Raw genomic sequence first — 26299 nt, 5'->3', positions numbered from 1 at the left:
TGGGAACGGGAGCCACGTGGTCCCACTCCCTGGGCTGATTTTGGCTCCAGGGACCCAATCACCCAGAGCCTATACTTGAAATTATGGGTGCCCTGGGGCCCACACAGGGCACCCAGTCACCACCATTGTGGACCGTGGAGGGGAGCCTGGATGCCCCCACGGTCCTTGCCGGCATTGCTCTCACACTAAGGGAGCTGCTAAACATGCAGCTCCCTAAGTGTGAGAGCAACTGTTTTGTCTGTTTCCCTACTGGGTTGACAGTGGGCAGTGAAACCGATGAAAACTTTGTTTCCAACAAGCGGGACCAGACTGACAGCTCCCACTTGCTGGGAGAGGAGTTAGTGTTTGCTCTGACTTGGCTAAGTAAAAGCAAACAACCATGTCCCGGGTTGGACCCCGGGACATAGCAGGAGCTGGCCCTGGGGAATGGGAGTCCCCAGGGCCATTAATGGCTCCAAACAGGAGCCATTCTATTTCCACAGACCGGCTCCAGGGAGGTGGTGGTCCCCGGGCCGTATATGACCTGGGAGGGGGGTAACTTGGCCCCCTCACTCATCTACTTTAATTGCTGGAAGGTGGTGGTCCAAGAGGCATGGGCGTCTGTGTGGCCCCGCTAACTATTGGTTTTAAGCCCTGGGGAGGTGGAGGGCCCGAGGATCTAAAGAGCCCATGAGCCGATGGAGGGGGGTCTGCACGGCCCTCTCTCCAATATTTCAAATAAAGTCCCATTTTAGAATAAAGCCGTGGGTAGGTGGTGGTTCCTGGAGCTAAAAAGAGCCTAGGAGTGGGCCCTGTGTACTCTCTTCTTTTTTATTCTTTGATGCCCACATACCGCCAGGACCTGGCCCACCCAGGTGCTGAAACAAGAACAAGCCCAAGAGAAACGCTTGGTTTTTTTTGCTTCCAGGTTTGCTACAAATTCATGGATCCATCAGCAAATTCGTGGAACCGCACAGTAATTCACTGCAAAATTGAAAAAAAAAATGTTTTAACACCCAGTGGGGTCGCGACCCAAATACCACACCTAGCCTGATCCCTTTTCTTTATTTTTAATCTGGGCACCCCTGGACATTGCTGGATATGGCCCTGGGGGTGGAGGTCCCCAGTGCCATGTATGGCTCCAGGAGGTGGGCCATGTGGCCCCCCTACTTTCTTCTTTTAGGGCCTGCCCCAGGGAGGTGTGGGTACCCAGGGCCGAGAATGGCCCCAGGAGGAGCAGCCACGCGGCCCCCCTACCATTTTAGATTTTGGCCCTGGGGAGGTGGTTGTCCCCGGGGCTTAGGCGGGTCCGTGAGGCCTTCCTAAGCCAAATATAAAAACCCACGGGAAAGTGGTGGTCCTCTGGGCAGTGGGGGTCTGTGAGACCCCCATATTGTTGATGTTAGCTCCGGGGAGGTGGCGGTCCCCATGGCAGGGGGTGTTGTGAGTGCCCCATATTATTGTTATTAGCCCTGGGGCTGCGACCGTGCCCTGTGGGCCCACCGGCATACATAATAAAAAGTGCCCTGAGGAGGTGGCTGTCCTAAGGCTTTGATAAGCCTTTGGGTAGTGGCCTCGTGCGCCCCCTCCTATATTTATGATATGCCCCCGGGACCTGGCCCACCCGGGGTTATTTAAGAGCAAGCACAGGAGTCCATGCTTGTTTTTTTTTTAAATGTTGCAGCAAATTTATGAATATCGCAATTTTTTTTCTAAATTGCTTTTATGATGTGTCAGTGTCCCAGGGGGATCCCAAGACCATTTTTACCCTGTCCCCTTTTCTTTATTATCACTTTTTTTTCTTTGGACTCGGTGAAGCCGAGTCCCAAGATGGCTGCCAACAATTCCTAGTTGAAGTGTTGGCAGCCAATCAGAGCTGTGCATTTCCCTGCATGAGCTCATATTTTTTCACGAAGGCTTTACTACCAGAGATGTCACTATAATTTCAACTTACATTTCTGAAAAGCTACTGAACGAATTTGCACCAAATAACAAAAAGCAGAATCTGTGTAACAACATCTACCTTTCTGCCAAATTTGGTGTAATTCCGTGCAGCAGTTCAGGCTGTAAGTTTGACAACGCATTCCTGTGGGAATTAAAATGGAAAAACACAGTTTTTTTAACCCCCTTTTTCTCAGCCTCCACTTACCAGATCACCCCGAAACTTCCCATGCACAACAAAAATTACTTTGACACTTATTTGGGAACATTTCATACAATTTTCCTTGGGAATTTTAGGGAGTGTTTTAAAAAAAAAAACGAATTAGAAATACACCAAATTCAGCAAAAGGCTAGATCTCTACTGAAAAAGCGTTATTTTTGTGATTTGATGTAAATCTGTTCTTCAGAAAAAAAAGATAGTGATATATTGGCAGTTGTAACTGTGGTACCCCAAATTAAAAAAACGTAGAGAATTCTAATTGGTCGAGAGGGCTTTTTTCCTGCTGGCCCCTTTGTTCCGGTGGGACCAAGCAATCTGACTGACTGGTCGCAACATGCAGAGGAATGTTGCGCCTGCAAATACAGGACACAGAGACTCTTACCTCGGCATAGCATTGGTTTGGCGCCCACAGGAGGTTGTGCCCAGGGCCAGGCCACAGGCTAGGCCCTGCGTCTGTCTACTGCGCACAGTCAAAAGGCATGCTCATTGGGGGCATAGTGTGAATTTGATCAAATAAATAAACTGAAATTCACTGAAAAAAACAAAGGTTAAAGGGATGGTATAGTTAGATATAGTAATAAGATCTTACTATATGTTAAAAAGACCTTAAACATTCACTGATAAAACCAAAGGTAAAAGTGAGGTTATAATTAGGCATGGTAATAATATGTTTCCTTATATTAAAACAAACCAAATATATTTTGTTTGTCTGTTTTACTGGTTATTCAAGTGGTCATATATCATACACAACTGCAGTATGTTTTTAAAAATTGTTAAAGTTAAAAGCATGGCCACACCTCCTTCAGCCACACAAAGCGCGATTATAGGATTATTACCCTAGAAAAGAGACCTACAAAAGGATGAAAGAAGGTGAAAATAACGTTATCGTCTTCACATTAATTTATACCAAAGCAAGCAAAAGTCAATGTTTTACAAATAAAAGCTAAATAAGTCATGATGTAACAGCCAAATATACAAAAGTACTATCACTAATTTCCCCTACAGCAGTCATAGAAAACCTATGCGTTCATGATATAGAGATGGGTGACTCAATAAATTCAGGGGGGAGAGCCAAGCCAAAGCCGAGCCATGGGTCTGGCTCAGATCTTAGAGTCCATGCATGAGCCGAGCCCTGAAAATGTTTGCTATACAAATCACACAACAAAAATAAAGCAAAATATGATAAAGTCAGTTCAAATTTAAAAAATGTGTATTTTTATAACGTGAAGCTTTGACATTAATTTGTCACATTATAGCACTGCACTGAGAAGTACGTACTTAAAGTAATATTTTTTAAACATAAACGATTAGTCAGTGGCGGCAACTCCGCTATGGTGGAGGAGTGTCCCCCCACTGCTTTTAAGCAGTGCAACGTAAAGGAAACATAAAATGATAATAACTTTCAGTTATTATCATTTTATGTTTCCGTGCTGCTTTGCAGGCGGGTGGGCAGCCGGGGCTGCTCTGCTCTTGGAGCAGGGCAGGGGAGGAGTGGTTTGCCCACTCCTAAGTGCACATGACTGTTGGGCCGCCCAAAACAGTCATGCACACTTTCCCTGTTCTCCATGCAGGCTGCATTACAGCCTGCATGGAGAACATGTCCAGACCCCCAGTCCCTGACTGAGTGCCGAAACACAGTGCTCAGACCAATAGCAATGCTGTATTGCAGTGTTGTGATTGGTCAGTGGAGCTTGGGTGCTTACCAATCACAAAGCTGCAGTGTAGTGTTGTGATTGGCCAGGGAAGCCTGGCTGTGCTTCCTGTTCAAGACAAGGAGGGCAGGAGCAGAGACGTGGGACTCGGCGGCAAGGTAAGTGTTATTTAAAAAAAAAAAAAACATTTTTTTCATTGCACATCCCCCCATGCGCCTACCCCCCCCACACCCGCCCCACCCCACCACCCACGAGCCATGCCGGCCCCCACTGCAATTAGTGTGTTGAAAAGAAACACAACTGTCATGTAAATCCTGTACATTGCCAGATTATTATGGAGCAACATTATACTCAATTAAATATAGCTCAAAAAGGCTTTTGTACCACTGGTATTCAGAACTCACATATTTGAAAGTGCTTTCAAACACAATAATGATGAAAAAAGAGTATTGGTAAAATAAAAACCTGCCCAAGATCAAACAATTTAAGCAGATAAATTGCGATTTATCCAGGTTTTCTGGTTTCACTTTGTATAAATCAGCCAGGAAATTACTATATTTTTGTCTTTCCTTATGTTAAGGATTTCTTTTTACCTCTTTGTGCATTTCGTTGCAGTTTCTATATAGTGTGATCTTGATCCTAAGACCAAATTGGAGCGCTTTACATGAGCACAAGTTACATTACAGAAGGTCTCATTCATTGCTTACAGGGATGGGGAAATAAAGCGAACAGTCAGAATAACAGGATTCTTTGTCAACACCAAGACCCGAACCTGGTTCTCCACTTCCAAAGTCAGCAGCACTGGCCGTAGTGCCACGTCCTTAAGTTGCTAGAGGGAGACAGAAGCCACATGAAAACTTGGCTTGTTGTGACTCGAGGTTCCAAAAGGACCTCGAGAGGAGCCAGCGCCATGCTTCAGACTCTAGCCTGGCTCGAGTTTTCGGTGTCTCACCCACCTCTATCATGATATGATGTGGGCAGCTCCTAAAACATAGCAGACAGCTAATTGGGTCAATGCCTGAATGGTGCTCGCTCCAATAAGCCAATGCTTCGATCTATATGTTATCTGTTGTGTATGTGGAGTACTGCAGACAACAGGTCTCACCATCCACATAAAGTTGACTGTAGAAGTTCTAACAATCAGCCGCGGTCGGTAGTAGGAGTAACTGCAGGGCGGTGACGTGGGGAGGGGGAGGGGCAGGGTGGGGGGTAGTAAACTATGGATTACGGAGGTTTACAGGTAAGTTAACATATAAATTAATAAAACAAATTTCGTTGCGTGCACTGCATCCCCAAATGCGATGCAGTGCATGCAACGAAAGTCGTTTTATTACTTTATATGTAAACTTACCTGTAAACCTCCGTAATCCATAGTTCACTACCCCCCACCCTGCCCCTCCCCCTCCCCACGTCACCGCCCTGCAGTTACTCCTACTACCGACCACCGCTGCTAACAAGTCAGGCTTAGATTTATTAACAATTTGCACCAGGTTTGCTCCACAAAAAGGATGCAAACCCAGTGCAAAGTGTTGTAGTTGGATTTACTTTCCAATGGAAATCATGATTTGGGTTGGTACATTGCCTGAAGTAATGCAGATCAGCGGTATGCACTACGCTTTGCTACTTTGTTTAAGGGGGCATACCATAGGTGGTACATGGGCATTCCCAAGCAATCACCCGCGGATGTTGACTCAAATCCCTATCTACTAACATTTGTAAACAGGGATTTGCACCAAATAATTATGCCTCTTTGAGACGGGCATAACAGTGGAGCAACTTTTAAACGTCTCTACATTTGCATGTGTGCTGCACTGTACAGCACACATAGAAAGTGGGAAAAGTATTAAAGCGTAGTTTTCATAGAGGAAGGGCCCCCTTCCAGTGCACAGTGCACAAGGGTGTGTGGATTGGTGCATGGTAGCCTAAGTGTGCCAGCGCTGGGGAAGTGAAAAAAAGGGCCATGTCTTAGTAGACATGGTGCTGTTTCTCTATCACCCTGTGGCACAACATAGTATATCAACTTTGGTTGCTGTGCTGTGCTGCGTCGCCCCAAACGTGGTAAATCTGCCCATAGCGTCTGGCCTTTTGCTGTAATTAGCAAACACAAGTAGGCAGTGGTGCCCTATAGGTTACATTTTAAATTGCCTTAGGAAAGCGCCGGCCCAATATGAAGGATGAAAGGGCTAACGACAAGTCTAACCAATGTGATTCATGTAAATGGTGGGAACGATGCACTTTTTCAATATAGTCCTTCTAACATTGAATTCTGTTCTTCTCAAGTAAAAGTTCCGCTTGGGACTTAATTTTGGACATGACGGTGGGATTGTGCAGAGAAGGACGAAGGGAAGTGTGGGGGAATGCCTAGCTGATGGGGCCTGGTAACAGGGCCGGACTGGGAACCACAACCGGCCCTGGCAAAGTGCTCGTCCCCCCCACCCGGGGGTGGGGAAATGACGCCGAGCTCTTTGCCAGGGCCGGTTTTCGGGCGATTTTGTTACAGGGCCGATTAAACGACCCTCAAACAAAAACGGCCCCCAGGAGCCCAAAACAGGCCCCCACCCCTGCGGCGCACCGGGGGATTGCCCGGTGCCCGCTACGGCCAGTCCGGCCCTGCCTGGTAAGGTTTATTACATAACTGGCTATGCTGACCTATGCGAAGAAAATGATAAAAGTAAGATAACTTATACTTAGTATAATAGGAATGCAAACACTTGCATTGTGATTGAAGCCCATAGCTGAATCAGGATTAATGAAGTGGAACTTGTATTTCTATTTGTATATACATGATGGTGGCCACTGAGAGAAATCAAGCCGGACAATAATTATGACAAGGTTTGTTGCAGACCGGAAGACAAACGTGAAGGATGAGCACTGGATCAATATATAACAGAGTGTGATATTGTTTTAATTCAAGAAACAAGGCTGACAACTGATCAAGCGTAAAAGGTGGTTAATCCTTACTCGACATGAAAAGCGATTTTGACAACTAAATTTTGATGTGCACTTTGCACACGTCTAGAAAAATAACATTTAAAGTAAGAAAAGTTGAAGTACCAGCTCCATAAAAGTGTGCGTGGATTTTTATAAAAAGAAGAATTATGAATATGATGTGTTTAACATGCTTAATAAGTCATTATTTTATTATCTTAACAAAGTCGTAATGAAAAATTCCTGATGGAAAATGCTTGCTATAAGGCAAACTAATACAAATTATTATTATGAAGCAGTATACCTATGCATAAATGAGTCTCACATACACGTGTGCGAATATTAATGATGAAACTTAGCACTTTTATCTTCTTCATTGTAATGTACCATAGCAAACAAAATGTTGGTGCAATTCCCTTATGCTTAATGTTATGCAAATGAAACTTTCAGCATAAAAGCTTTGCATTACTAGAGTCTTAGATTTCCTAAAACTATGTTTTTATAATGACTTTTAGGAATAGTTTGCACTTATCTACTTTGAAAAGTTTAGTAGTAGGCCATATTTTGAGTTGAACATTTTTATGCAATAATTGTTGACAAAGGTTACAATTACTTCATTATATGTTGATTGAATTTTGTTGTGCTTGATCTTAATTATGAGCTCATATACTAATTAAGAAATATTGACTTTAAATGCATTAAATGGCCTTTTTCCCTAGGCTTGCACAGTCTCATAATTTGGTGGGAAGGACTCTTGATATGTTTCTCACTGATTTAGCTTTCTTATACTTTCACATGACATTCCTAAGAGAAACATATACCTTTCTTGACACTGTTCATGAGTGAAATCATGAGAACCTTTACCTCAGTACATGAAGAGCAACAAAGTAAATAGTATCTTTGTCAACTAACCTCTGTGAACGGAATGGACAGTCGTTTCTCATGATAGACCTGGGAAACAACCTGGAACTTACCAATTGTACCTTGTGAGCGGAAGATAGTCACATGCTGATCAGACCACAGTGGAGTGACAAATGATGACACAGATGGACTATTTGGAGTATAGAAAGTGACTTTCCTTGGAGAAGAGGGGATATTTTCCATTATTCTTCTACTGGATTCAATCTGAGTCCTATCGCAGAGCCCCTTTCTTTTCCCTTCTACTGAAGCTATTTGCTGATGAACTTGCCTGCTGGATGATTTGGAGCTGCCTGGTGAGGATATATGTCGTTACAACGCACACTTTTACAACGCATGCACTTACAACGCATTTTTTACAACGCAACATCCACTACAATGCATTCCATTACATAGCATGACACTACAACGCATGTTTAAAAACTACCTTTACAACGCATTCCATTACATCGCATACTACCTTTACAACGCATACCATTACAACGCATAATATAAAATTGCATTTAAGGTAAGTATTGGATAGTATAGGGGTAAAAATTACTATTCTAACTCCAGGGGGTGCAACAGTAGGGTAAGTGTTGGATTGCGTTGTAATGGTATGCGTTGTAAAGGTAGTACGCGATGTAATGGAATGCGTTGTAAAGGTAGTTTTTAAACATGCGTTGTAGTGTCATGCTATGTAATGGAATGCGTTGTAGTGGATGTTGCGTTGTAAAAATTTTGTTGTAAGTGTAGTGCGTTGTAATAGTTGCGTTGTAAAGGTTGTTCACCGCCTGGTGAGTAACCAGACCAGAACTTTCCTTGATCAAAGCTCCATTTCCCTTGCCCATGGACTTTTCTTAAACAGAACCTTTTGCCCTTGTTAAGAGAACTTTTCTGAAATGTCCTTTTGCCCTTGTTGGTGGTAGGAAATCCTAGACTAGCTATCCTTTCATGGACTCCTTCATTCAGCAATAGAATTTTAAATAATTTGTGGAAATTTGCTTTATTATATTCTGACTAAATGTGTAGTTTTATACCACGTGCTGTGAGACTCATGGCAGAACTGCTTAAAATGTTACTCATTTGTATTGATTTGTACTGATGTCTTGACATTCTTTCTACAGAAACTGTGCTTACCAATATTTGATTTCGGATGCATCATAGAGACAGCCATAGATTGTTTTCAGAACATCCGATTCTTCTGCTCTTGTTCTGTGTGGCTATAGCAGAGCTTCTAGTTTGCATCATTCTTTTAAGATTGAACTTCTTCCAGAGGCTCGATCTTCCTGCCATCATTCTTTACATTTATAACATGGTTTTGAGAGTGGTGAATTTTAATTTGATTACTAACTTGTGAGTTGCCTACCGATTACTGGTTCTCGTTGGATGGCCAACCTTAAGTTCTCACCCCTCACTGCGATGAGCAAGATCCATCGGAGGACCAATGCCTTCATGGGTGAAGTACAAAATCTGAATGAGCGACTAAGTCAAAACAATTTCCTCTGCAACACAACTACCACCAAACTGGGAGGCTTGGTTGTTTTTCATGTGGTGAATAAGAGGTGGAAGAGACAGAAACAACACTGATTGGAACAAAATTGCAGTGGCAAAAAAGTGCCTGTCAACTGTAAGGAACATTAATATGACGCAATGGTGCTGAAACCAAATTCTCCAAGGGCATGACAGAAACATATTTCCAGGGCTGTGTTTTCGCTACCAGTCCACTGCTACTGGACATTGAGGTAAGTACCAGCCACATGTTCTCTGCCCAGGGATTCTAGACATGTTTGGCTTTCATGTTACTTTGCACCTTGCCTCAATGACCCTAGAAACATTGGGAGGCCTTTTGTTGGTTAACAAGAAGAAGGGGCTAGGTTGCTCCAGTCCAGAAGTGAGGAACAGAGGCATCAGTAATGTACCTTAGTGTGTGACAGAGAATACAAGGGCCATGTGCTGTCTGGTATATATTTCTCTGGAAGATTAAGATGTGTTTTCTTTGTGACCTGGCTTCCCAGAGAACCATAGAAGCAGCAGAGGAGCCACTCAGTATCAGTGAATACCATTTCTGTGGTAATACAAACCGAGTAGACCCAACCGGTCTAATGCAAGACTTTTTTGCTACTGCATATGAAGAAATAACGGGGCTCTACTAATATTGATTATGTGTTTGATAATATTGATTATGTGTTTGATTAACTGTGTGCTAATAAAATAAACTGTTTGACGATGAACCATAAAAGAGCCATAGATATTTATAAGAATGAGTTACTATACAAGGTTTTATGAGTTTTCACAAATTTAAAAATAAAATTGAACTTGACTTGAAATCCACGGAGTCTGTTAAAAAAACGGTTAATACACAGTGCAGGAAGCTTTCACAAGACAGAAGGCATTTAAATGTGGTGAATAAAGATGTAAATGGAGCTCACAATATACAGATGTCCTACTACAATATGTCAAACACCTTCTTACTGAAGAAGTGATTTAATAAGTCTTCAGACACATATATACCCTCTTCAGCAAGAACATCGTTCAGTTTACCGATATGACCTTTTCCAAAAAGGTTTCCGAGATAATGAACATTTAGAAAACAGGGCCAGATTCACAAAGCGTTCGCCTCACCTAGTATTCAAGATTTACTCTGATTTTCCGGATTAAGTAAGGAGTAGTACAAGACTAAGTCACATAGTAAGCACAACATAAATACTCCTACCATCTACTCATAGCAAAATCTTTGTGAATCAGAACCAGTGTGTATGATGCGAATGTGTAGCAATATTCTCACAGGGATTATGACAATTCTATTTATTCATTTTATTTATTTTGTATTTATTTAGTGCGAATGTGACCCGTTAGGGCATCAGAGTGCTTTACAATGATAACATGTTGCATACAAGTATGAAAGTGCTCGTACTGAGTCAAGGACACTACACAAATTGAGGAGCACAAAAAATTGAGAAAGTCTAAGGAGATCTTTTACAAATCACAAAGCTTATAAATTATTTGTAATAGAACATATGACAGCAAGCGACTTTTATCAATCATGTAATAAGCAGATTTTTTCACATTCGGATTGCTTTTCCATCATCTTTATTCATAAACAGCCTACGCGATTTGTCCCCATTCACATGGGACTTCTTCAGGGCGACACTCAATATTCCGGAAAGTTTTATCTTCAGTCACTAGGTGTACATTCGAAATTCGCTCTCAGCTGTTATAACCTTACATATCTCCTCCGTAAATACAATGCCTATTAAGCCTGCCAGCAACACAATCAATGTCATACGCGGTGTCCGGTTTCCTCCTGCGTTCTCTTTATATTCCCCTAGTCAGGCAATTCAAAAAAGTTTTTTAAATATAGAAGTCCTCTTTCATCAGGCCTCAATTCTATCGGCCCTTCCTGCGCATATCTGCACCCAAAGAAGTGTGTAGTGACTCCTGTTCCTCGCACGAGTCAGCCGTCAGCAGTGTCACGGAACCGCTCATCTAATTGAACACCACAAAATCTCAGCAAAACCCAGAAACCTGTTGAGTATCTCAAGGCTCCAACCACTGTCATGTTTCACCTCAATCTGTACAGTGAGCCCCTTGAATTTGTGATTGGTGTGAACATCAACGCCGTCTACCAATATAGATTGGACAAGTAGCTCTTTCTGAAGATCTTCTTCCTTACCAACATCATCCACATAAAGAACTACCTTATCATCAAAAAGATGGCTAAGGTATAGTTCATGCTGAGCCACATAAAAAATAATTAATACTGATTATCAATAAAAGAGGACAAATCCAAGCACAAGATTATCTCACAGCAATAAAGGTTGATTGATTCACACGTTGACTTGCAGACTGTGCCAAGTACCTTGGATTCCGCATTGACAGCAGTCGTAGCTTTATGAGTCTTGCATATGCCTCTTCTTATTTGTAGAGCCCTCCCTCACCTCCCTGAGTCCCACATCAGGACTTTTGCCCAAGCCCTTGCCATATCGTCAAGAGCGTGGCAACACAAAAATTGCTGATGTCCCAGACACCTACATTACTCGTCTAAAGGCCTATGTAATTTGTAGTGAATTATTAGTCTTCACATGACGCTAGTAGCCACTTCAGAGTCCCTTGGGGAAAAAAGGGAAAAGTGGAAAGAAGGCGGTGACAGAAGATGAAGGATAGAAAGATAGGAAGAAAAAGAGAATAAGGCAGGTAAGATTCACAGTGCTTACTGCTAGCTGCTCTCTAGTCCTGTTGATCTAGAGCAGCTTGGGGTCTGCTACACCTACTAAGGAGGTTCGTGACTGTTCAGAAGATTAATTAAATACCATTAGCAGATTAATAATGTATACACACATAAAAAAGCAAAATTGCAAACTGAATGATTTAAAATGCTCTGTAAATGTGAAAGAATTTGAAACTGGAAGCTAAAAATTAGGCTGATATCCTTATCTTGATTCGTGGGAGCAGCGCAAGTACAGCAAACTGAATCTAGCATGGATGAAGGTGGCCTCAACTGAAGCAGCTAACGTAAAAATAAAATATATATAAAAGAATCCTGATTTTTGTTACATTTATGTTCTTCCATCCCACAGTGCAAGAAATATCCTTGACTTTGCTAACTTTTAGACACTTTGCTATTATTATAAACCACATCTCTGTATGTATGGGGGCCGATGAAGATTCCTTGAGGTTTTTGATAAACAAAGAACTGACAACCATGAGCGTTAACACTTCGGTCTGGTTCTAGTCGAGAGAAACAGGGTAATTACGGAACCCAGTTTTCCTCCATTATCAAACCTTATAAAACTGTCTCTTATCGACTGCAAGAGACCAATAAAGTGAATCATGAGGAAGAACTTGAGAACTGAGGACCTGTCTACTTCAGGGAAAAATAGACATGCACGCTATACAACCAACTCGTATTCCAGCATAAAATATTTAATTTACAATCTTGAGCCCGGCTGTAAGCTAAAGTATTCAAGATTTCTTCTCATGCTTTTACCCCAAATCAATTAGAAGTTTCTTAGAATATGAATTGTTTGCCGTCAAAGTAATGCCGTCAATGTGGGTATAAAGAAGAATAGATTGAACATATTATTCATCTATGTCCGGCCTTACTTGTTCTAAGGAGAACATTTTTGAAGGTTGCTTTTATCACCTCCTACTGTAGAGCGCAGGGACGCTATTCTTTACTGTTTTTTGACTTAAGACTCTCAATTCATTGGGACATGTACTACATTTTAAAACCTTACATGCAGCTGTCTTAAAGAAATGTGATTTAGCAAAAACTTTTATGAAATTTTATACAGTGAGGGGTTTATAACTTATGTATTTCATGTTAAATTTTTATTGTAATGGATATTTTAATATTTTTCAATAAAGGTAAATACATGCATACATACACTAAAACCTTTTTCCAGACAAAAACTAGCATTTTTGCACTTTCTGCTGTCTGTCCAGATATACTACATGCACATTATTCATCTGGTATTCACCAGTCTTAACCACAGCTCTAGGGTGTTCTAAGGAAAGGTACCACATGAAGACTAATTGGTTTCCCCATTTTAATTTTAGAACAATATACTTAATCCAGCCTGCCACAATCTGCTGATATTCTGATTATGAAGTTAATTCTTCAGTGAGAAAATCAAAGGAGTCCAATGAGAATTTGTTTAATGAGGCGAAAAACAGACTTTGTACCTCAAAGTGATTCAATCAGTGGTTAATCTATCACACTTTGTACTTTCTCATAAAACACATTTCTTAGTTCTTATGGAACATTTTTAAATGCCGTTTTCTTGAAATTAGTTATGTAGTAATAATTAGTGACACTGAAATACAATTCTTAAAAATTGTACACCAAATTTTATAAATTTAACCCTCATGGCACAGAAAAGTATTTTACGCAATGTAGCAAGACATTATGAAGCACTGATAGTTGTGTGTAATATCCTGGTGTTCCAGTGAAATGAAATGCTCTCATTACTTGGCTTACAATTAACAGTGTGGCAAGTGAGTTTTACTCTATAGATACTGAAACACAAATAATCAACTGCCCAGTTGGGCCTCTGTTTCATTGCACTCACTAGGACTTTCCTACTAATGTTTCTGGGAGCTCCTCACCTCAAAAGAAGCACAGCCTTCGGAAATAGGAAATGGCTACCATGTTGAAAAGACTGAAAGAAATTCATAGACACTGAGTTTCAGCCTACAGGAGAATTTTCATGAGTATCCAGAAGAAAATCATTCTCAGAATATGTTGCTCCCAATGAACGGGGGATCATTCAGGGTTGGATTCTCAAAGCGTTTGTACATCTAAGTTTAACAGAGAAATGAAGGGGAAAAAATTATTATTCCTAAGGGTAAATTACCAACCTTGACTGGTGGAATCATACCTTTGCAAAGTACCATATGTTTGGAATGTCTACTATTGAAAATATCTACTATTTAAAATAGAGGGTGAGGAGTATTAGTGTCCATTCCTTTAGGTTGTAGGTGAACAGCCAAAACGTGTAGTTTTTGTATGTATTCAAATACAACTTACAGGTAGTGTCCGACACTTAACATAGGTGCAAAATGTACGCTAGTCAAAAGGAAGAGTAAGTACTTTTCCAGTGTGGAAATGAGGAGAGGACACCATGATATTTAATGATGGTGTACAGCATGGTGTACAGGGAGGAGTGGAAATTCTGCAAGCATACGTTTTATACTAGTGAATACTTCTGGAAATCTATGACAGTTGTAGACTTACTGGAGATTTTGGGGGATTTTTTGGCATTCTTTGTAACCTCCATGAATTCTGAGAATATAGCCAAACATAGGTTTAGACGTATGGAACATGATTTCTAACTTCGAAATCCAGGTCTTTGAGAATGGAATGATCGAAGAGCATAGCAGCAATTTACTTTACAGCCATAGTGCAAAACAACATACCAAATCAATCAGCTGTGAAATTAGTTGTGGTAAGTATCTCTATACAATCATTCACAATGACTTAAAGAGAGATACTTAGCCTCCAAAAAGGAGTGATTTGTATTATGTCATTAGTTTATGCAATAAAAGCAAATTAATGGGTAGAATCAGCTTTAAATATATCTAAAATATACAAGCTGTTTTGCTTTAAGATTTTCAACCATCTCACATAAATTCTAAACATGATCTTTATTTATTTCATGGTTTTATATAGTGCTGTTCCACCCGAGATGGGCATTAGAGCACTGTAAGAGCTTGTGTTACTGGTTGAGCGAGGAGAAACCCTTCTCAAGCAGCAACCACAATTCTTCTCTGGGAGAAGTCACAGCAAACCCTAAATTAACCTGTGCTCATCCCTCGGGTAGGTTGATACAGAGCAGTCAGGCTTAACTCGGAGGTAACGTGTAAAGTATTTGTTTAACACTGTGTAGTAATTAACTACTCCAACGTTGCCAACAGTAAGAAAGTGAAAACACACCACAAAAAGAGCTGACAACACAGTTAGATTTTTTTTTTTATTTTTAATAAATAAAACAAGACCAGAACAACCAAAATCCAATTAGGAGAACCGGAGATATTCAACTTGAAATGTTTTAGTTAACATAGCGCCAACAGGCAAAAAGTACCAACTGTGGATATCTGGTCGCACAGGACCAGGCCAAAGTAACAAGTTCAGGCCGACCGCAGGTTGGCTATAGAGACCCAGTTAGGCCCACTGAACAAAGTACCTTAAATCCTGGTTTGCGGGGCGTTGCGAGGATCTGTGTCGAAGATGAGTTGTGCAGCCAAAGCAATGAGTTGATTCCAAGAAGCGGCGAGGCTGCTATGTGAGGGCCTGCATCGTCCTCGAGGACCCCATCAATGGGGCTTCTGATGTGAGGGCCTATGCCGAGAATGTGCTGTGCAGTCAAGGCAATACAGCAGTTTCGAAGAACTGCAATGTAGGTCTTTGCTGCAGGTCCAATTCAATCTGTAGCAACGACGGATCAGTTCTTATTGGGTTTGCGCTGCACAGCGCAGACATCAGTTCCCCTGGATCCATAGAGGCTGGTAAGCACTTCAAGCCCACTTTCAAGGGCTCAGAACTTGGGGGACTTCACTTGGCATGGTACACTCACAGATGGCAGAGTCCAGGTGAAAGGTTGTTGGAAGCCTGTTGTGTCCCTGAGGCTTCAGATTAGGAGGTCAGCCAACTAGCCCTTGGAGTCACTCTAGGTTCTGGGTTCAAGAGATGCAGGTCCAGTCCTTTTCACCCAGGCAAGAGGGCAGCAGGCAGCAAGTCAGCATAACAAAGCAGCAGCACAGCAAGGCAGTAGTGCAGCAGGGTGCAGTATAACAGAGTGGCAGGCCTTCAGCAGCACAACAGTGCTTCTTCCTGGCAGAGTATCCACAGGTACAGAAGTGGTGGTGTCTGAGGTCCAGAATTTATACCCATTTGTTTCTTTGAAGTGTGGGGGAAGCTTCTAGAGGTTTCCCTTTGAAGTCCTCAGGCATCCTGCCTTCTCTGTCCTGTCTCCAGATTAGCTACAGGGGGTTTACAGCCATTTCTGTGAAGGCCGGACATAGCCTATTCAGGAGTAAGTGGGTTGTACCCAGCTCCTCCCTCCTATCCTGCCAGTGAGGCCCATCCAGGCACACCTAAGCTCCCTCTTGTGTGTGGCTGTCTAGAAGGAATACAGAAAGCCCAACTGTCAGTTACACCCAGTCAAGACACCAGAGACAGGCTACAGGCACTAAATAGATATGGCAGGAAAATGCCAATTTTCTAAAAGTGCCATTTTCGGAATTCCAATTTGAACTCTGACTTCACCACAAGTTAGGTTTTTAAATTGTGATTCCAGAGACACCAAACATGAACTGGTTATTTCTTCCAATTTGGAAATTACACTGATAAAATGTAATAGGGCAGCTTCAATGTCATCCTATAAAAGAGATGGGACTTGCAGTAGTAATAAACAAATTTAAGAGTTTTTCACTACAAGGGCATGCAAAACCTAAAAGTGCATGTCCTACTTTTTAATATATTGCACCCTGCCCTGCCCAGGGCCTACCCTAGGGGTGACTTATGTGTACTAAAAAGGAAGGTTTGGGCCTGCCAAATGTTATGATGTGCCAGGTCGAAACATCAGTTTAAAACTGCACACACACAGTCTGCAATGGCAGGCCTGAGACATATGTACTAGGCTACTTATGTGGGTGGTACCATCAGTACTGCAGGTCCACTAGTAGCATTTAATTTACAAGCCGCGGGCACACGTGGTGCCACTTTACTAGGGACTTACAAGTAAATTAAATTTGCCATTGGGGATAAGCAAATGTTACCATGTTTTAAGGAAGAGCTCATGCACTTTAGCACTGGTTAGCAGTGGTAAAGTGTGCAGAGCCCTAAGACCAGCAAAAGAAAGAGCATAAAAATAGAGGAGGAAGGCAAAATGTTTTTGGGGGAAGATCAGCCTAAGGTTGACAGGTCAAGCAAGCACGTTGCCTAATAGAAACCCTAGGTAGGTAGTTTATCTTTGCAAATAAATTATGAAACAATGTTAAGATTTATGCCAAACTTTTGGCGAGTAGGCTCCAGACAGTTATCGGTTCCCTAGTCCATCCAGATCAATGTGGCTTCATGCCGAGAAGTAGTACAAGACTGCATACGGCGGCTAGCAGTCACCCTTGCTCACATGGGTGAACTCCATACAGATTTGGCCCTATTACTAGTCGATTTTGAAAAAGCATTTGACCCGATTGACTGGGACTATCTGAAGGCAGTGCTGGACCAAATGGGATTTGGTGTCTGTTTCCGGGTAATGGACTCTCTTCTTTACTCCCATCCGACAGCTCGGGTCATGATCAACAGGGTGCTGTCTGAGATATTTCCAACTGAGTGAGGCATTCGTCAAGGTTGCTCCCTCTCCCCCCTCCTCTTCACCCTCACCATCAATCCTTTGACACGATTAGTCAGATGTGATGCACAAATGATAGGCTGGCAGTTTTAGGCAGACCGCGAAGACAGAATTGCGTTGTAAGCGTTTGATGTCCTCCTGCACCTTGCTGACCCAGGGGCCTCAAGTCCATGTGCCCTTGAGCTTCTCTGTCTTTTTGAGGAAGACTCTTGCCTCTGCATTAATAAGGAAAAATACTTACTCATTCCATTGTGAAGATGCAATGCATCGAGTTCCTGGACGGCGGGCATTCCCATTCGCCGTCTTAGTTTTAATTACCTCAGGATACATATTGCAACACTGCCCGAACGTACTTATGCACTTAACCTAGTGCCCCTCATGAAGACCACCAGGAACAGCCTAGTGGCGTGGCAGAACCTTCCTCTTAACCTCCTGGGTGGGATGGCCCTAATAAAAAATGATGATACTGCTCGCTACTTATACACTTTGCAGTACTTCCCACTACATATACCTGACACTTTGTTTTATGAAGTAGCGGCACTGTTATGATCCTTCCTTCGTCTCCCTGGATTGCATGCGCCAAATGGCACTGCTCAGTTTATGATGATGGTATCGCGCAGGGGGCATTTGCCTCCACTACTGGATATCCCACCTCCTGATTATAAGCGATTTGTTGACGAGTGGCTGTGATGATCCAGCGTCTGGAGTGGAACTCTGTAAGCTGGGTCCAGATGGGGTGATGCATTACCTAAATGGCCGACCAATCCCCCTTAAAATCCCAGAAGCCACGAGGGTAATATTCCTGTTATGGAGGGGACCGTCCGCTTTATGGGTTGGGATGAACACCTAACTGGCAAAACCCCCTTTTTGAGGGGTCGCTGGTTGGAACATCTATCACGCTTTGAGGATTTTCACATATAGGACCTAATAGGGATCACTACGCTGGCCGATGTGTGGCATGGGTCTTATATATACTCATCTAACGACCTTCAGACCAAGTTTTCACTCTCATACTGAATTTCACAAATACCTCCAGATACGTCACACCCTTGGTTGCTATAGTGCACAAATTCAGAATATCCCAGAATTTAACCCCCTCGAAGCAAAACTGTTGATGGGGAAGATGGGGCGTGGAGGCACTGCCCGACTACATCACTCTGATAAACAACACCCCGGAGACACTGCAACAGCTTCACCAGAAGTGGGAAGAATGGATCGGGGAGATGGAGGAGGCTGAATGGTGGGAGACATGCATGGCCCCTGAGAGGCAGGGATCCCGGCCCACCTACGTCAGATACACTTACACTACTTACACCAGACCCCCATGATGCCCCAGCAACTGTGCACGGCAGGTATCCTTTCAGACCCCAATTGTAAATGTTGTCACTCTGCTACAGCCAATTTCTTTCATATGGTGTCGCAAAGCCTGAAGATAACCCAGTATTGGTCTAGGATAAGTGACACCCTCTCAGCCACTCTGGATGTTCCACTCCTGCTAACTCCAAAGTTGGCACTGTTGGGTGTGATGGAAGATCTTGGAGACTCTCGAGGGGACAGATATATGGTGGGACTAGCGTTCCTGGTGGCCGAGAGAGACCTAGTGCACTCCTGGAAACACCTCACCCCATTCCCTGAAGTTGAAACACTGGCATGGATTGGTGTGCATGGATGGAGGAACCAATCTACAAAGCCCGAGGGTGTCATAAAAAATTCTCAAAAATTTGGCGCAAATAATGGGAGTATTATGGATTGTCTGCTAAATTGGATGATGTGTCCTCTACTGGCAACTGAACTGTAGGGGAGGGGCAGGGGAGGTTGGGGGGCTATGATTGAGAGTGAACACATGGTACATTGTATTCCCTTATTTTCTACTGAATTGTATCATGCTTTCTTTGTAACGGTATTGCTAAAGCAATAAAACCAGTTTATCACAAATAAAATTGTGAAACTACATTGAAACTGAGTAGAAGGTAACCAGGGAGGAAAAAGAAATAGGTTCAATGGAGGGGACTTGGTAAAAACGTTACTAGGACATTGCAGTGATGAATTAGAAGCAAATTCTCACTTGAATATTAGTAGGGGGGGGGGGTTTGAGGGAATAATTTCCAGTATTCACAGTTTCTTTTTGCTTAGCAACAGATATTCACAGTTGCTTTCTTTTAAATGCAGATTACATACTAGAGACGGTTAGTCTAATACCCTGCTATGTGCATACATGCTCACCCATATATGTAATCATGCAATTAACGAGGAATGTAGAATTGTACACATCACTCACATTTAGCCTGCAGATGTCCCATGTCCCATACAGTAGGGCACTCCTGCTCAGCAGTACTCTTTCCCCTCCAAGCCGAGAAGGTCATCAAGCTATCAAAAAAGTATTTTGCCATCTCCACACGGGGTCCCCTCCATTGATTAATTTGTATAAAAATATGTGCCGATGGCCAAGGTTTTGCTCAGATGTCAGCAGCTGAGGCTATCGAAGATCAAGGTGCCAAATACTAAGGCTACATAGTCTTGATTCTACCTTATACCTCTTTAATCCACAACCAGACATCCCTGCTTCTATATCTCACTCTCCTATTGTCACTCTTTCTTCTGTCTTTCTCCTTTCCCCTTTGTGTGTTTCTTTCTGTCTCACTCGGGCTTTGGACAAAGTCTGATAAAAAATAAGGTGTACAACCTTTACAACGCAACTTTTACACCGCACTACCATTACAACGAAACTATTACAACGCGAAATCTGTTACAACGCATGCCATTACAACGCATGCCATTACAACGAAATGCACTAGATGGCGTGCTAACATTAGAAATAGTGTAGTTTTACTATCCAAACACCTTCCCTACTGCAACGTGGACTGGAGTTAGAATAGTAAATTATACATTTCTAATGTCAGCACTCCATCTAGTGTACATCGTTGTAAAAGCATGCGTTGTAAAGGCTGGCGTTGTAACAGATCTTGCGGTGTAAAAAATGCGTTGTAACGGCATGCGGTGTAAAAGCATGCGTTGTAACGTCATACATCCAAAAAATAAGTGCTGGTCCCTACAAAAGAGTGTTGAAGGGCACCACCTGCAACCACCAGCCCAAGTTAGGCATACTAACTATCCCTACTACTACTGCCAACTCCCCAAATCCTCCCATACCATTCAGTGGTGATGTCCCACCTGACCGGCTATAACACTATATGCCAGGTATACAAACAAGAATTCCCAGATCTCCGATGAACCCAAAACCACGCATCCCCGATATTCAGCCTCCTGCTCTTCAACACGTAACAAATGCACAGAAGATCTACTGTTGGCCGATGATCCAAGAACAATCACAGTTTTCAGTGGTTGCAGAACCAAGAAATAAATCACAGTTCACACAGGTTGCAGAGCCAAGAAACATCACAGTTCAAGACTGTGTGCATAATGCACAAAGAAAAAGGTCTGCATTGTTGGTCTCAAACTCCCTGCCACACAGCCAATGATAGACAGACAATTGAGAGGAAGACTACTTCCGGTACAAGGCTCTAATCTGTGAGCACCAGAGACATAAAGGAAACTTACTGTTGAATTAGCAGCGGGCAAAAGGCACACCTGGGGCCGTATTTCATAAGGTGCCCCGGGGGCGCAACCGGCGTTTGCACCCACTCTGCGCTACCCTGGGGCACTTTGGCACTATAGAAGGGGGTGCTGACGCTTGTGCGTCCTCTTCTATAATACCGATAGCGCTGGTGCACTTAGACCGCCAGCGCTATCAACAGAGGGTGTTCCCTGATTTGCATAGGGGCATGCCCCATGCAAATGAGAGAATTCCTTTGACTCTGTGCCCGCGCCATATTACAGAGGCAGGCGCAGAGTCAAAGCAGCCCTCAGGAGGTGCACTGACAGTGCGCCATTTAAAAGGTGGCGCACTGTCAGTGCGCCTCCTGACAATAGCCCTCTGCAGGGGGTACAGGGGGTTCAGTGGACCCCCAGACATCTTGTTGCAGGTAGGTGCAGTCACTGACTGCCCCCGCCTGCAAGGGGTTCTCTAATCTCCTTTAAAAGTGGAGGCGGGTGCCGCTTGCACTGTGAAAACACGGAGCAGCTGCTCCGTGGTTTCACATGAATGTGCTGCCCCAAGGGCAGCATATTCACCATGATGAGGTGCATTGGCATTGTTTGCGTCCGGCGCACCTTTTCAAAGATGATCTGGGCGCAAACTATGCCAATTCATAATATGGCCCCTGTTCTTCACAACATATGTGACCTTATTGGAAAATGTACAGCAGGTTTGTTGATCTGAGTTTTGTTTTTTTATAATTATTTGTTTTTAATAATTGTTTGTTGTATTTGTTCACCATGGACCTTTACCAGATAAGACTACCATATGAATTGTTGTCCATATCTTGGTCATATGGACAATAAAGCAAGTGGAACCAAACCGTTTGGGAAACAGCTTGGTTTGAATGGGAGCAGAAATGCTTTCGGAAACTGGTGCAGTACCGGCATGAGATCGAGCCAGTTGTCGTCTTTTACCAGAGCTGTTTAACAGTAGAGTTTGTCTCAACCCTTTGCTGTTGCATTTAGGAGACAATGTCTTCAACTTTCAGGTCTTGCACTTCTGAAAATGATGAAGCCACTTTTATTGTTTGGAGCGAGCTGGTTCAATGGCCGTATGGAAGGGGGCATTGAAGCACCATGCTATTGAATCTCGCAGGAAGTTAAACCAAGAGATGCAGGGGGTTGCAAGGGTCAAGGTATTGGTGTGATTCAGCATGGCAGCATCTCGTACGAAGAATGTCTGTGGTTTAATTCAGATGGGGGTTCATATATCATAACTGAGAAATTAATATTATCTGCTGGAGATTTGGAGGATCCTGATGAAAAAATTGGTGATTAGGGAGTCGGAGCCTGCAGTTGAGCATATGGCTGTTTGCTTAGCTTCGTCAACACAGATGCTCAGGGGGTGGGAAAGTGAGACACGACAACTGGCTATGATATTCTTGGTTGGCAGAAGCGGAAGATGTGGTTTCACTATTTAGGGATGGTTGTAGCCTTACTGGGTGGGTGTATCCAGTTTAGGGATGGGAAGGGGTTGATGAGGTATCGGCCAGCAGTAGATGGAAGAAGATGGCAAAGGCAAGGAGCTAGGGGTGGGGGGTGAGAGGAAGCAGTTTGGAAAAGACAGGGAGTTGTTTGAAGAGATATGAAATATGACTAGGGCTGTGATTGGGGTCTATGGGGATGTTTGGATTCCAGGGAGGCATAAGGGTAGTGGACAAAATTAGGAATGCATATGTATTAGTGAGGCGGGTATTCACAATTGTAATGCAATGTTTTGCTTGATGGCTTAAAGACATCTCCTGTTAAATCTGCCTTTTGCACTGAATTTCTTGGGCTGTGATTCTGTCTCACCTGAATCAGCTACTGTAGGGCAATATCACATCAGATGGAGAAAAAGACAATTTATCACTTTGGAGAAGCATTGCTCCTTTAGATTTGTTTAGCAAAGGACTGAGGGCCTCATTTATGAAAGTGTTGCACCACTGCGGTAAAACAGAAATGCAACACATTTTCAGTGTACCCTCCTTGCCACATCATGGATGTGCCTTGTTTACTTTACGGTGCTCCTTGTCGCGAGGACTGCTGGAATCCTGACGTATCTGTTGGTGCATTGCTGGAGTGTGTCTGGAAACAGAAGTAACTCCAGCAATGCAAGCCCCATGTGAAAAGGCCTGCGGCACTCCTTACACCTGCTTCAAGCAGGCGTAAGGATTTGACGCAGTGATGCCGTAGAAGTGATCCAGTGAAATCTCATAGATTTCACTACGACACTTCTACGAGCCTTTTCAGCGCCGGAACGCCCACCCTGCATACATTATACCTATAGCAGGTATAATGTAGTGCAGGGTTTACAAAGTGACGCATCTGCCTAGATGCTTCACTTTGTAAATATGGCGCAGTATGGCGCAATTTTTACGCTGCTGCAGCGCCACAAAAAGTGATGTAATGGCGACATAAGGGCCTCATAAATAAGTCCCTGAATGCTTTCCACCTGCCTATGAATGGGTCCAATATCGCAGACATCATAGCGGAGGTAATATATCCCCTTCAGTTGACCATGCAAAGTGGTAAATAAGTCAAATGTAGGTAAATATGTGCCTGTGAGATAAAATGTTTGCCTAAACTCAAGTAAGCTCTTTTGACAACCATGGAATCCAGTTCACAGATTTGACTTTAAATATCATGGACATCGGTATTGTCATCATCTAAACATTGTAAAATCATTGGCAAAGAGTATTATGGTCACTCACCTCCCAGGATGAAGACCACTCCTCCTGCAAGAGCCATCTTGCCTTTTGTGTTTTCATCACTGCTGCCGACTTTGGTGCACCTCAAGCCAAATAATGAGACGGCCATGGCAAGAAGAGACAAAACCAGTGCAATGATCATCAGAGCACGACATGCTTGGACGTGAGCTGCATCAAAAAATGGAAAGAGACTCATTAGCAGCTTATCATAAAAATATGATAATGCAAAAATAATCATTATAGTAAAAAGCAACGAAAATAAATATCTGAATTTGTTATTTTTCATCCAGAATTCAATGATGCCCAAGCTAAAGTTAATTATATCAGGGGTCCAGAATGTCCTGATACGTACCACATTTTCGTACTATGTAAATGATTACCATTTAGATTGATCTCATTTAAATTAAGCTTATGTGGGTGTCCTGGCATGGACAGACACATCTGAGCATACAGTATATTTGACACCACTGCAGTATATACTACATAAATGGCACACACACTCAAAGTGAGGTCCACAATGTCCTCCATTTCTCTTAACCTGACCTATTCTCTTGAGCACAGAACTGAGTTCTACAATGTGAACACAATAAACACTAGTTACTGCACAGGACAATAAATGATTTTATTTTTATATATATACATATATATATATATATATATATATATATATATATATATATATATATATATATATATATATATATATATATATATATATATATATATATATATATATATATATTATCTACTGGCAGTCGCCAGTAGATAGTTATAGTTAGGACCGTGTTTCCATAGGAAATCTGAAAATTCTATTTTGAATAACTTTGGCGCCGGTTGACGAATCCTCGCGAAATTTTCAAAACTAATGGGGCGCTACGCTCTGCTCCTACCCTGAAAGTCTCGGGGTGATTCGTCAAGCGGGGGCTGAGAAAAAAGGGGGGTCCCAAAACGCATTTTCCCCATGCATTTTTCCATAGGACCTTTAGTCCGAGCTACAGCCCGAACGGCTGAACAGAATTATGTGAAATTTGGCAGAGAGGTAGCCCTCAGGTCAGGGATGTGCCTTTTGCAGGTCTTGTGTAAATCTGTTCAGTATTTCCTGAGAAAATAGCATTTAAATCAATATATATATCTGTGGGCGCTCTCCGTGCGCTTACCGTGCGCTTACGGTAAGCTTACCGTACGCGTACGGTGCCGTGCGCGAGCGCGATTCTGATTGGTTGTTAGATCAAAGTAAACATTCGAATCGGTCGAAACCAGGAAGTATCGGCCGCCATTTTCTGTCTCTCGCACTGAAAAAAAAAGGTTGATAACATGAAAAGGGGGCAACGAAGAGAGTTGCAGACCCCCTAGCGTTCGTCAGGGGGTTCACGAAGGACCAAAAAGTATGAAAAATAAATTTAATTATTTTTTTTTTAAATCGCGGGGTGCGCGTACGGTAAGCTTACCGTACGCGTACGGTAAAAAAAAATTAAAAAAAGAAAAAGAATTAACAATCACATTTAATATCAATCAATCAGTCTTTATTCGATTTAAAAAAAATATATATATAAATCTAAGGACCCCAAGAGAGAAAAAAACAATTGATATTTTGTAAAAAATGGCGAGGCGTGCACGGTACGAAATGCGCAATGTGGGCGCTTGGTGCGCGAAGCGCACCGAGTGCCCACAGCGCGCGCACGGCGCGCGAAGCGCACCGTGCGCGCAAAAATTTAAAATAAATACATAACTTAGCATTTAAAAAAACGTACAAATTCACTGAAAAAACCATAGGTTTCACACACGTTATAGTTAGGAATTAGCATTTAAAAAACCTTGCAAATTCACTGAAAAAACCATAGGTTTCACACATGTTATAGTTAGCTGTACATTTCAGTCGTAAAAAACCAATGAAATTCCACGTTATAGTTAGATCAGGTAACTATAACTTGCGCAACCGCAATCCACAATGTGTCATTTGAGATGTCATCATTGATGTGATGAGTGATGTCACTGACCATGTCATGAGTGATGTAATATGTGACGTCATCAGCAGATGGCTCTTCAGTCCCCTTCATAAATCTTGATGCCAAGGTCAGTCACCCATTGTATAATATTGCTTGTCCTTTTCCCATCTAGAGGGCACTCTAGCGCTCTGTAGAAACAAGAAACTGCTTTCCATTTGTCGCCATCACTCAGAATATCTTCTAGCAGATGTGCCTCCCGTGCACCTCCTAGAAGAATGGCGGGCCGGCGAGCCCAATGGAGAAACTGATTACCTCTATACAGATTGGCATGGTGTAGTGAAAGGTCAGTCACACACTGAAACCTGGTCTTGGGTGCACCTATAGATCTTGAAGAGTGAGGTCAGCCCCCCTTTCCCACCTGCGGAATTCGTCCATCCAACAAGCCAGGGCGGAAATCCGGATTACCGAGAACCGGCGTGTGAGGGAATGGGTGGAACTTGAACTGGCGCATTCGGACGGCTTGCCTCCAGTGGTGCAGAGTAGATACGGTAGAGGATATCAATGTGCCAACAGAAGGAAGGAGGCGGAGCAG

At 42.8% G+C, this 26299-nt stretch overlaps 1 protein-coding gene across 3 annotated transcripts in view; it reads right to left on the bottom strand.

The window, feature by feature from the left end:
- The window catches only part of LOC146785206 (claudin-15-like), a 404144-nt gene that overhangs the window by 81109 nt on the left and 296736 nt on the right, over positions 1-26299 (bottom strand). For all 3 annotated transcript variants that reach the window (XM_085634110.1, XM_085634112.1, XM_085634111.1), the window contains one exon: positions 23765-23929. In XM_085634110.1, the coding sequence (XP_085490236.1) occupies positions 23765-23929 (165 nt within the window). The remainder of the gene's footprint in view (positions 1-23764; positions 23930-26299) is intronic.

Source organism: Triturus cristatus, chromosome 11 (assembly GCF_964204655.1).
Source record: "Triturus cristatus chromosome 11, aTriCri1.1, whole genome shotgun sequence".
Classification (NCBI taxonomy): domain Eukaryota; kingdom Metazoa; phylum Chordata; class Amphibia; order Caudata; family Salamandridae; genus Triturus; species Triturus cristatus.
Note: the sequence above shows the minus strand (reverse complement) of the source record. Positions and strands in the feature narration are given on the sequence as shown.